This window comes from Branchiostoma floridae, chromosome 6 (assembly GCF_000003815.2).
Source record: "Branchiostoma floridae strain S238N-H82 chromosome 6, Bfl_VNyyK, whole genome shotgun sequence".
Lineage (NCBI taxonomy): Eukaryota > Metazoa > Chordata > Leptocardii > Amphioxiformes > Branchiostomatidae > Branchiostoma > Branchiostoma floridae.
This window is the reverse complement of record NC_049984.1, coordinates 10,328,251-10,341,700: the sequence shown is the minus strand read 5'-3', so window position 1 is coordinate 10,341,700 and position 13,450 is coordinate 10,328,251. Positions and strand designations below refer to the sequence as shown.

The 13,450-nt window shown below is 40.0% G+C and overlaps 1 protein-coding gene across 4 annotated transcripts in view; it reads left to right on the top strand.

Annotated features, from left to right (window-relative positions):
- LOC118417325 (cleavage and polyadenylation specificity factor subunit 5) overlaps positions 1-13,450 on the top strand; it is a 42,532-nt gene that overhangs the window by 17,525 nt on the left and 11,557 nt on the right. For all 4 annotated transcript variants that reach the window (XM_035822855.1, XM_035822854.1, XM_035822853.1 and 1 more), the window contains exons 4-5: positions 2,243-2,332; positions 3,455-3,530. In XM_035822855.1, the coding sequence (XP_035678748.1) occupies positions 2,243-2,332; positions 3,455-3,530 (166 nt within the window). The remainder of the gene's footprint in view (positions 1-2,242; positions 2,333-3,454; positions 3,531-13,450) is intronic.

Sequence of the window (13,450 nt, the reverse complement as noted above, 5' to 3'; positions counted from 1 at the left end):
AATTAGTTAGGCAACATACCTGTACCTGGCTGGGAAGAAGATATCAAGATATTAAGATTAACATTTGCTCCATTTTGCTTTGTCTTGTGCCTGTTAATAACTCTGTCCTATTTGCATTCATCACATTTATCAAGGGCATAGTGTCTTCAGTCTTGCAGCTTTCCCTTATTTTAAAGCAATCAAAATTTTGCAATAGATTCAAACTGAAAGTACGTCAGACCAGTGTTGACTTTTGCTGTAGCAAAAATAATGATTTAGAACTTTGTCCAGTGTTAATATGGATTGTATTAAGAACTTGTTTTACTTGTATTTTTCTACATTATGACTGCCATGATTAAAAACAGTTAGTTGATTTGAAGGTATAGTGCACTTGTCCAATGTAAGAGGAGTGTTGATCTCTCGTAGTACAGTTGTATTCCTAATGTCTTTATCAACATGCCGGTGTGTTGAAGTGGCATATGAAAAGAAACCCCCGAGCTGCAGTAACATGTCAGCAGTGATTAACAGGCTCCTTGCAGCAGGTCTGGAATTAAAACAGGAGAGGAATGTGTTTCCTCCCTGATTACAGTTAGATCTGGGATTACCTACAGCAGTTATCTTGCCCTGCTCTGCAGCCTGGGACCAGAACCCCCAGCAGTGTTCCCTTTGCTTTACCTGCATGCCTCTAGACAGATCTTTCCCAGCGTTGAAACCTTTACTGTTTTATTTACCAATCTGTCAGCGCTGATTCGAGTCAGCTGTATGAAACGGATTAGATAAGAGGAAAAGATATGTCAGGATTGGGAAAAGACGTCAGCAAAAGGCCCCGGGGTTTTCTTGTACACAGCATCTGTAGTCGCATGTCTCGGCGCCCGCGGCAATGCTTATGGTTTGTTCATCAAGTTTGATACGGAAATTTGTCATGTTTGTTACTGCATTAGCGCAAACGGCAGGACGGGGAATTTATGGGGGTGGAATATGACAAGTCTAAGTAGGCCAACTCTTGCCTGCAGGTGATACCATGATTTATCAATAACCTGTAGGTAGCAGGCTTCTGTCTTTAAATTTTTAACTCTCTCTATGCAAAGTGTTTCTGCATGCATCAAATTTGTATTCGGTACTGTACAGTAGGTATCAATAGTGTAAAAGTTAAGATGTTTGCACAAAGTACCTTAGTTCTTTTGCAGCACACATGTTGCTGCATGTTTGCCGCGCTGGTGACAGAAGTTGAAATTCAGGACCTGTAACATGACGTGAAATATTCCCTGCACTCGTGAGATCAATGCTTGATTGAAAGTGCATGGAAATTTGTGATTGAAGCTGTTTTAATGATACTTGCCAATACTCTCCATCAGAACTTCAATTTCATGTTTCAGTTGAAATGCTGTCTGAATCATTGAAGTTTAATGCTCAAATTGTTCATGAAACGAGCCTTCAGTCTCTCCAGCAATCACAAGAGTGATACGGAGCTGCAGCTTCCCTGCTCATTTCTTTCTCCATCATCTGACAGAGTGTTGTGAACACTACTGTTACATCATCTGGCATTTTTGGACCAGATTGTACTTGTACAATTCTGTATTTTCTACTGTAGATACATGTAGTTGACATTTCCCTTTAACAAGATATGGAATTATATTACCACTATAAATACCAGGACCAATCCCTATGTTTTCTATGGCCTTAGGCTGGTTAGAATAACTTAGATTCACTGAAGAATAAATAACCATTTCACAGCCTCTGTTGTCAAGGCTGCCACCTGTTTTGTTGAACAAGAAAGATCTAGCCCCTCAACTCCTCCAGCACCAGACTTCATTCTGTGATATTTCCACCTGTCACCATTTTTTCATGAACTCCAACTAAATCAGTGACAGATAGGTCTTGTAGGCTGACAATGTGGTATTTGATAACAATCCCTGTCATTCACAACAAGTAACAGAAGTTTCATCTCGGAAGAACCTGGGATGTCAAACCTGAAGTGTATCACATCAGCTACATCTTACACAATGTGCAGAATGTTCAATATATGTCAGACTATTCATTTTGTTGTTCTTTTCAATGGATATGGGTATTCTTTCCTTCTGTTTGTTTACCTGAAACATAACTTGAACAATCCGTTCAAATGATGAATCATATATACACTGTACATATATTACAACAAATCCATTATCATTATTTTTATTGTTATGCTAAAATGATGTTTTGATGGATTGCAAGGTGAAAATGTGCTTACCTTGAGGGTTTGTTTTGTTTTGTTGTTCTGTAGATCCTTGGGCGACAGGACGGTGTCCAACAGGACTGGGTCATAGAGGACTGTATCGGCAACTGGTGGAGACCCAACTTTGAACCCCCACAAGTAAGTCATACCTCAAGATTGACAAGTATCATATTTAAGGACACACCAATCATGGTAGGACAAGTTTTCTAAAATTCACTTGCCCTATCATTTAAAAAAATTGACTGTCCCAAGACAAATTTTCACTTGCCCAAAATTTTAATTACACTTTTCTATGTATTTCCACTTCCAGCAGTGGATTTTTTTTATTATTGACTAAATTTTTCTGTGTTGACCTAGATGCTTGATGTCATGACTGTAAAGAGTAACAAATATATAAAAATCTCACTCATGGAAAAATCTTACTTGCCCATGGGATAGGACATGAACTTGTCTGAAGGGCACTTTCACTTGCCCAGGACAATCGGGCTAGTGGACTTGTCCAACCCTGCCAATCTATACTCTTGATTCATCAATACTGTAAAGATAAGAATCAAGCCAGAAGACAAGTTGAAAACAGGGCTTGGGAAAAATTTGACTATATTCACTCCCTGGAACTGATTACATCACGGCATGAATTTTTTGTCCTTAAGGATCTGTTTTGAGCCTCCAGTTTGGTATTGTTTTTATAAACCAACAGATTGAATTGGTGTGGCCTAAGGCAAAGTGTATAAACAAAACATTGTGCATTGTACCTGGAAAGATACAATCTAAGTGTGTATACCTTCAGGAGACAGAAAGGATTGTAATGTCAGACTAATTACAAGAGCCATTCCTTATGTGATCATACAGGTAATTATACCATGGTTATCAGCCAAGAAGGTAACAACAAAATTAATGCTTCTCATATGGAGCAGTATTATGCAGCAGCAGTCTCTGTGAAATATTCTGCCAAGTAGCAAAACTTGTTCACATCATGAAAGTGAAAATTTACCGAGAAGGCATGGCTACTAGTTGTCCATAACTTCACATTTGTCTAATATCGTTTCTGAGCACTCCCACGCTAGCACTGTGATGTAGAACTGAGGGTGACAGAGTTACAATGTTTACAAAGATATTGCATCCCTAAATGTCCAATATATCATGCTGCGGAAGTTAGAAGTATGCACAGGTTTTCAATTGATGTAACTGCCACATGCATGTAATGATGTAATTTGTGAACGTGTTATTATTTGTGTCTACATGTGTTTTGCTTTATTCCAGTACCCGTACATTCCTGCACACATCACCAAGCCAAAAGAACACAAACGGTTGTTCTTAGTTCAGCTGGCAGAGAAAGGTAAGAAACAAGTATTTATATTTCTTTTAGTTCTTGTTGTTCTAAACTACCAATGTACACGTATGTACAATCATTATGTATTTTACCTATACTGTAAGATACACTCATCTAAGTAGAATGGACTTGAAATGTAATAATATTATTATTATTACATTAACAGATCGTTACATCCACATGTTTGTGTAACATTGATACATTGTTTTTGACCATGCCAAGTTCAATATAGCAGTGAGATTTTCTTGGAATTCATATCAGCTATCTTCTCCTAAATGCTTTAGGGAGAAATCAATTCTGAAAGTTGAGACTTCCAAATCTCTTATCTGAACTACACTAAGAATATCACTGGATCATTTCATACATGTTCCATTGTAACATTCCTACATGGCAAAGTCCGTTGTAGTCTTTAGTTCAACATAAAAGAATCTTGGTTGTATTTTCTCCTTTTCATGTTTCAGACACCCTTTCAACCAAGTTTTTATCATCTTTCTAACGTCGGGTGACTTTGCTAATATCCCTTTCGAAAGTTGTTACTGTGTATGAAATTGTAAGATATTTACACAAACTAAAAGTAACACACTTTGCATCTCATTCTTAGTGTATTGTGTGGAGTCACAACCAGAAATTTGATTTGATTCTGGACAAGTTTGCAACAGTTTTTGCATTGCACATCTCATAATTTGTATCCCTGCAATTTATTTGAGGTAACAGACAGGAGTATCATCTGGGGCGGTATGAAGAAATCAGATTGCTTTTTAAAAGCGAAAGTGTACAAATTTTGGATGCCTTCCCCAAGGACATGCACTTGTATAATGTATTCATAACATCAAAGAGTTCTAACTGGATTTCAATGGTGCCAAACAATTGCACCTGCCTTTAGTAATGAAGTTTTATTACCTTCATTAAGATCGCATAATTCTTAGGGTTGGGTACATGTGCGACAAAGGAAGAGGACATTAGCTCCATGATTGGCTCTAATAAATAAATGACAAAGATGCACCTTAAAACACACCCATACCCAGTGTCTTGGGAGAGCCTCCATTGTTTGGCATCGCAGGAGGCTGATGGGATTTTTTATATTCATGTCGGTGAAAATGCCAGGAGACTTTCTCCATTGTTTGTGCTGGATGGATGGCTGACAGGACTTGTATATAGTACTGCTGTAAACATTCGGGTTGTCCATCATCGTGACGGAACAGCACATCTTTCCTTATATTCATGGCTGGGGAAATGCCAGGAGACCTACAGCATTGTTATCCTGGGATGAACGGTTGAGGGAATCTGTGTACATTCATACAACAATATTATGATAAGGTGGCACATCCGGCAATTGGGTGTTAATAACCAATTTAAGAATAATGGGCAAATGCAGGTGCGGATGCACGCCGTGGAAAAAATACAATTGACTAGGCAGTAAGCCTGTGCCCATAAAATCAATTCTGATATTTTAATGGTAGTTGCATCAGTTATTTTTCTGTGTCATCTTTTACCTCAAGCATGACACAATGATAGATGATAGCATGTTGAAACAGTATTGTAAATAATGTGTTTACTACCAAACATGGAAACACATAAACATTAGACAATATGGGTTTGTCAACACAAAGAAAACTTGTAATATTTTATAGTCCTTTGTTTCACGGTCTTATCTATTCACAGTACTAAGATGGAGGAATAAAGAAAGCAATATTTTTTCTTTACACTATATACAATGCTCATTCTAGCATTGTTTAATATGTTAATTTTGTAAAATCACAAATGGCTTTGACAGTTTATATTGAACTTGACATCAACAATAATAATGTTGTTAAATCATTCATTAGCTATTGTTTCAGAAGTTTCCATTGGTTAAAAAAAGACAAAAGGGACAAGAGGACAGACATCATGTCACGTAAACAATGCCTGAATACATGACCCTCTGTCCCATTGTGTGACATACCCCAGATTTCTAAATGTATGTCAACTTGGGCTGGAGCCAGATCATGTTTTGACAAATACTGGGTAATGCGAATGCTTTCAAACCCTCACCAACACCATTAATCACCTGCCTCGCCAGCACTCAGTCAATGGCTTGTTGATGCCGGGCATCGGTTTGCATAATTAGTTGCGATTAGTCCTGATTTGGGAGTAATTGACTGGACTACAGATACACCTGTCTGCAACAGGTGGGCTGACCTGTAGGGACAGGTGGTGATAAGTTGATGTCTGTGTAGATTCCTGGTGGATTGAAGTACTAACGATAATTCACCTTTATCTGCAGGGTAACCTATATCTGTTGTCTCTAAACAGAGGGCATTTAGGGGCATCAAGCTAAAGGATGGCGGTTTCAAATTGCGACATTTTCACAATTGTACAGTTTTAAACCACCATCCGTCGACATGATGTCCATAAATACCTTGTTTTTAGAAACAACGACTATAGGTTACCGGCGGATAAAGGTGAACTAGTGTTACATGTTTGTAAACAAATTAAAAGTTCGGATCTTAAATGATGAGCTGTCTTAAGCTTGTTTTGAAACCCTTTGCTCAGATTTCACAAGGTTAGAAAATATGTCAGATGATAAAGACAACTTGTGATAGACAAAGAAGCACAAACCAGATCTAACACATTAATTATTGTCACACTTTCATCTACCATACATATGGAAAATAACACCATTTACTACCATCAGATATGGGATATTTCTTTTGTCATTGCTCTAAACAATGGTACATTTTTTGTATACCTCACTCTGCATGCACCTGTATCTTGGGTTGTACAAAAGTAGATGTGTTTGGTCCATGTACATGTATGTTTTCACTTGTACAGAGATTTATTTCAGTTCCAGTTGTGATGATTTTATGTACTTATGGCTTCATGACTCATTAGAAAGTTTGTGTTTCCCTTGCATCTTTGCAGCTGATATTTCATTCAAATTTTTACTTTATACATAAGTCATGTAATTCTTATGGAAATGGTCCAAAGTCATCATTTATTGGCAAACACCCACGAAAAAAAGACGTGACTCAAAAATAGTCTTTGTGAACATCCCAGCTCTCCCTCCCTGAAAGCTGCGCCTGTAATAGCATTAGAGCAAAATCCACTTTACTTTTCACTGACAGTACTCATTTGTGTTCTGACAAAACAAACGACAATGTCATTATGTAGATTTCAGCAGAACCGGGGACTTCAGCGTGCTCGCCCATTTCTCCCTTCCTGTGGGCCGTTCCCCGAGGAAGGGTCGTCCAGGTTAATGGCTACAGATGTCAGCAACAGGCAGATGGGCCTGTCACACACTATCAGCCACCGGTCTTCTCACTGCTGCCGTCAGCAGCGGCAGGGATTTACCAACTTCTAGTTCATTTCACAGATGCCAGGTTACCGGTGAATCCAGGATTTGAAGAAAAGGGTTGTACGCACTACACTGAGCTGTACATCACTCTGGGTTCCCGCAGGGGAATCTGCGGGGCAAAGCCTTTAGCAGATTCTAGGTTTCCAGACTATGCTAAGTGCCAGGAATGTTATTTTCGGGTCAAAGGAGTCTGTTGAAAACCCTTTCAACCCCTTAGAATTGGCCTGTGCACGTCGAATTGAATTTTGCTTGAAGTTGACCATTGGGACAAGGTATTTAACATCCGCAGGCATGACTGAAAGGGGGCACAGGGAGGTAGGGCAAGTCATTGGAAAAGGACACAGAAGAAAGCTGTGTATAGGCATCAGGGAAAATAGTCGTGACTTTGGACACAACTTACCCAGGCTGTATTCAACATTCTCCCTACTAAGCTCTCTGCAAAAACAAGTACCAATCTAGAATTGACTATAGGTGGCATGCTGAAAGAGGACTTGTAAGACATTAAGTATTGATTATTGAATGATATCTATACAACACAAAGGCCTATAACCAGAAACCAAACTTACCGGTATTGGTAAAATCATTCACCAGCTGTGTTTTTAAATAACCACTTGTTTTGCAAGAGATACTTTTAACTTCCGTGTGATACTTGAACTCATTTGTCTTTATAACTTGAAAAAAAAAACAATGATGTCGACAATTTTACATTGACATACTGTGAGTAATATTCTGGTTCTTCACAACTATGACTCGATGAGTAAGAGGCCACAGAGAACTTCATTGATTGCGGTAAACAAAAGGACGACTGATGAAGTGAAGTTAACAAACATTATCAAATCATCGAGTATTCAGTCCTGGTTAAATAGACACAAATCACAACTCACAGGGGGCCTTGTCAAGTTCGTTATAACTAATGAAGGGTTGATCAGTAGTTTTTATGTCCAATTGTCAGAGTCAGAGGTAATTTGGATGGCATTGTTGTAGACCTACAGTTACTCTTTGTGTACATCAACCTTGAACTACAGTCCTTTACCTGAGTCGATGATATTTATCTTTTTATCTTTTCTGACTCACCAGTATGATCCTTGATATTTTTTTTTTTACTTTGACAAATGCACCAATGTGTACTGATGAAATAGAATGTGTTGGGCAATCTTCCAATTAAAAAACAACATGCTGCAACCTGTAGAAAAGGTAACAAAGAAGGATAGCTTCCTGCCCATGGTTATAAGTGTAAGATTTCAAGAACACATCAAGCTTGTTTGCTGTGCTTTAACCCTGCTGTGCAAAACAAGGTCCTCCGTTATGTTAGAACTGGAAGGTGCCATTCTGTAACAAATGTATGCATTTTAGTCCCAGAATAGATGCGCCTCTACTGCTATCTGCAGAGGTGGCTGACCCGTGCACAGGTAATTATGGGCCAGGGAGCGTCGGCAATGAGATTGCGACCTTTGTGACATGGATGATCTGACAGGGCCATCTCTTTTAGAAGGCTCGGACCTAATATTTATCATCTTCTGCGAGTGCCGTCCTGACAAGCGCCACCAGAAAATCTGGTCGCTTTTGTTGCAGACCATCTGTATGGAAACGGCACAAATCATATTTGCATAGACGTAAATTACGGCAAGAGTTTCTGGATCAATTATGCAGGCTCATATTTCGGCAGCCATGCGTAGAGTTGATAGGGATGACCTCTATCACGCTTGTCCTTTGGCTGCGCCCTTTTAACATGGGCGATCGTGGTGGGTTATGCCCCACAGGTGGAACGCGGGTGATCAATCAGCGCGGCTGGCGAAACCATTCGTCAGCGAGGTGGCCCCAATTGCCGTGCCCTAGCAAAGCAGCCTAATCTCGTTGGAGCTAATCCCTGTGTCAAACAAATGATAAAACACCCCTTCTTATCTAAAATGCCTTCCACCTTGAAGGCTGTTTGTAAACACTCACCCTGTGGCCTCTGTGTTCAGTGCCATAACCAAATCATAACATGTGTTCCATTTTTCACGTGCATTTGAAGGAGGCTGAGGTAGCATGGGTACCATCCTCTGTAGTTATCCACAGGCTCGTTCCTCTCTCTTGTTATCAGTGACTAGCAAGGAAAAAGTAAGACTAGCGGTCAACCATGGGGGTTGATAGTAATGGTACCCATGCTAAGGCTGAGACTGCCCTGTCATGTATTGTACTGGACCTTTTTGGTGTGTAAAAAGTTAAACGAAAGTTAAACATGATAATAGAAGTTACAACACTTCATTTATCAATCTGGTAGTATTTTGAACTTGAATATGGACTTACATATGCCTTGTGGAATTTAGAAAAACTACAGATGTAAGCTTCTAACCTAAAGTTCTAGTAGCTTTTTGTACAAAAGTCCATACTTATGTGGTTAGGCAGCAGAGACAAAGTTGAAGGAACATTAGAATCAATGCTTTGTGATTCTCAGAAACACCTAATGAAATTGCTTGGCCTATCTACATATACAATGGCTATGAGTCAACCTCTGGGATTTTTGCAACTTGGATGATTTGACTTTTATATTATTTTGTTTTGATTGCTCATCCTGCCTGTTTGGAATAACACTTAATGTATACTCAAGTACTCCCTTTAGGGAATTATGCTCAAGTTGTTTGATTATGTACACATATATTCTTACCATGCTTATTGGTGAATGGATGGAATGATGTCGTTAAGTAAATGATACCACATTTATGTGTAACTAGATGTTTGGGGAATTTAAACTTGAGGTCCTCCAGATGTTCTGAAAAACAAGCATCTCTCAACAATTGCCTGGTACACTTTGCATCTTGAAGTACATTATTGATGGTGAGGAATATTGGGAATTACAGTTATTGCATTACAGCAAGTTAGTTGTTATGTTGCTGAAGCCATACTTTATGGTAACTTCTGTTCTACGCTTGAAGGGAGTTCTGATGCATGCCTGTACTCAACAGGATACCCAAGAGTGAAGGAGCATGTGGAACAGTAGTAGTGTCACTTTTCTTGCCCTAAGGGATGTCATAAAACTTCATAGAGCAAGTAGGAACATCAATAGACCATTTTTTATAGCATTGCATCACTTATGTCTCTTCAAGGCACACAATGTTCAGCCACAAAGTTGAGTCTTTTTTAAAATTATTTTTCATGTCTATTCACATGAATTGTGTATCATCCAATTTTCTGATTTATTTGCTCCCAATACCTACTGAACATATACTGGTATACATGAGTTTTTTTCCTCTTTATCTAATTCCCTTCACTTTCCTCACCACTTCTTGCTGTACCTTTTGTTGTATATACATTGCCAAACACTGTCACTGATGCAATTGTTGCGCAATAAACCATCTATCTATCTATCTATGATGTCTCTCTTCTGATAGTTGGCCACCCTGTAGCCTTTGCCATAGTTGGCCACCCTGTAGCCTTGTCCATCCTCCCACTATTTTCGCTCAGCTCATCTACACTTACATTCCTTCTCAACCTTTGTACTTCCTCATATTCCACTGTAGCTACCTTCCTTGTCTTCTACCTCTCTCCCTCATCCAGCTGATACCTGTCTTCGTCACATTTCCATACTCTTTTCAATTTTGCGCACTTCTACCCAAATGTTGTTCCTTGCCCTGTCTTCCCTCCCTCCCCAATACAAACTCGTCACAGGTCACACAACATTTCTCTTCTCTTCTCTGTGCTATCCCCTCCCTTTTCCCTCCCCTCCCCTCCTATCAACATCGATGCTCCAATCCAATTGACTTCCATCATGCCAAAATGGAGTAAATTCGATCAGCTCTCTGATGATTATGGGTGCACTCTACTGTGTATCAATCTGATCCCAGATGCTTATTGAAAAACAATTTGATGTTTCTTAAAAGATTTTGGGATGTAACAGCCTGCTTTGAATAATAGAACAGGCACTGTATCACTCTGCACAAAGGCAGTAAACATAGTAGATTAAGTCCGAGATGTGGATTTTTCCCCAACCTTTTTCCAACGGAATGTTAACTCATGAAGTCATAAACGCTTTGTGATTGAGGTCAGAACACTGCTACATGTAGTTTTTTTTAATGAGGATGCTAGTCTCTTTGGTCCATTTGAGCAGACTTATCTTTTTAGCTCAATATTTGTGAGCAATCAAGATTATTGAAGAAATCCTTACCTCAAACTTTGTCAAGGACAGGACAGAGAATATGCCAGGCTATGTATTACAGGATGCTCTCTTTATCACTGTGCAAGGTCAGACTGTGTTGAGGGTAAAAGGTGAACTCGGTTTCTGGAAGCAATTTCTGCCTCACCGGGTTTATTGAATTTTTGTCTCATTTATATTCTTAAAGAGTCATTTATTTCTGTCGGTAATGTCCCAAAAAGTAATAGAGAGAATGGTTCCAATCAGGCCGAAGGGATGCATCGTGGCTATCATACAAGGACATAGACATCTGTCCCATACGTGCAGAGAAAACAAGTGTGCCTCGAAGGAATTCTGTTGGCTTGTGTGTGTTTCAGCTAATATCAATGATGGGATTGGTTGCAGATTGTAGTTTAGTTTGTGTTTTGTTACAGAAATCCTTAATCTTTTTTTAGAATCTTGTTTGGTGACCAATTCACCATGGTTGATCAGACACAATATTGCCAGGGTTGTAAACCATTGTAAAGTTTCTCCCCGAGGTCTTGTATCGATGTGTCACTTGCATTTAAAGACAAAAGAAAATTTTTAAATTTCTTTTCAATGAATTTTTTAAGCTTTCATACTAAAATTTACTTAAAATTTTTGATACACATTTTTTGGCTTGTCGTAGCGGGGCATAAGGCAATATTTTCTAAAGCCATTTTTCCATTAAGTAAAGGGCTAGTGTACAGTAGTAATAGTGGTAATTTTCTTCTGCTCGTATCATTGACTCAAAGATCCAAAGGAAAATCTCCCCATCCCTCAAAATGGATGGTCTGTACTACAGTGAAATAAAATAGAAATTGAAAGGTTGTAAGAGTTGATTTGGTTAGTTAAGGAGGATGCCATTAAGCTCCTCCACGTAAGTTTTAATTTTCCGTGCTACAGGTCGCACACTGTTGGGGGTAAGCAACATGGTGAGCTACAAGTCGTAACTTGTAAGATTCAATCAGAATATCAGAGACGCCCGCGCACCTACCTTCACCCCTGCATGCGCACCAGATGAGATTGGGGTCAGGGGTCAATCCAGTTGAGTTCTCGGCCAATCCCGAAGCAGGATTGGAACATGTGAGCGTCAGGAAGGATGTGAGCAGCATAATACGGGACATTTGGCAAAGCTAGGGTCAATGCAGTGCAATAACCCATTAGTGCAGCTTAATGAGTCTGCTGGACTGTTCCGTGCCGTGGGGGACCAAATAGCAGAAGATCCATAGCAATATTTCTTCATCGGTGGATATCTGATTTTCTGATCATAGCCTTTTCCCCAGTTTCACCTGTTGCATAGAGATGACATTCCCTGCCCTCACCCCCGGTCATCTGCAGTGTTGAACCCCTGATATGCGCTGACTATCAGAGTAAATGTACACTATGAACAGACACCCTCGTTGCTGGGACTATAAAAAGAGAAGTCTCAGGGGAGCAGTGTTGGGTAATGCATCTGCATATGAGATCAGCAGGCGGACAGCTGTCCATATGTTCTATAGTTTCTGCCTTCTTCCTCACATTTCCAACCATCGGTGATGAATCCACAGGTGATACTGCTGCAAAATGAAGTTTCTTGAGAGTTTAGTGATGTCAAATGATAAAAAAATGTGTGACACAGCTTTCCATCTTGCTGTGATAAGGTAATTGTTATTATTGAAAGTTGCCGGCAAGTTGGATAATGTATAAAAAGTGCAGTGGAAGCATATTGGGATGTGTTTTATTTTTCCATTTATGGCCATTATTGCTGGAGAAGCCTATAATACCCGTACCATTTGCCAGCAGGACGGCCTAAAGCTCTGCGTAGCCCTCCCAATCCCTCTTGCCCGACTCACCCAAATGCTAGGCTGACTTTTTCTATTAACTGTTGCAGGGATGATTTTTCGTAAAGTCCTCAATCAAAGCGAGAGTGTCATGCTTGCCCGATGGAGGCAGTATCCCCGGCACATTCTGATCATATTTCACTCATGTTTCATACTTTGTTGGCATCCCCGCGGTGAATTATTCATGGCGGGCCTGTAAATGTTGCCAGAGAAACGAGATCCATCTTGTCAGGGGGACGTTCTGGCTGAGATGCCCTGAAATGGAGCCGGATGCCGGTGGGATATTCCTGGCATTTACAGCGGAGTGCATTTCATGTGGCAAACACACGGGGTGTTATTTGGAGCCGAGAGACTTTGCTTACCCCAAAACACTCACCTAGATTACCACGGCGTGACAGTTGACAAGGTCATCATCAGCGTTCCCGCCAGGTTCTTGAAAGTATGCGTCCAAATATTGGGGAGGGGGGTAATGAGCGCCGGAGGCGCGAGACGAGCGCCGCAGGCGCTCGCTTTCTAGGGGGGTCCGGGGGCATGCTCCCCCGGGAAAATTTGGATTTTCAAACCCTCTAAAACACAATTTCCTGCAATTTGAGAGGAAAATCATGCGCTTGAGATTGGATGTCGGTTGCCTCTTTTA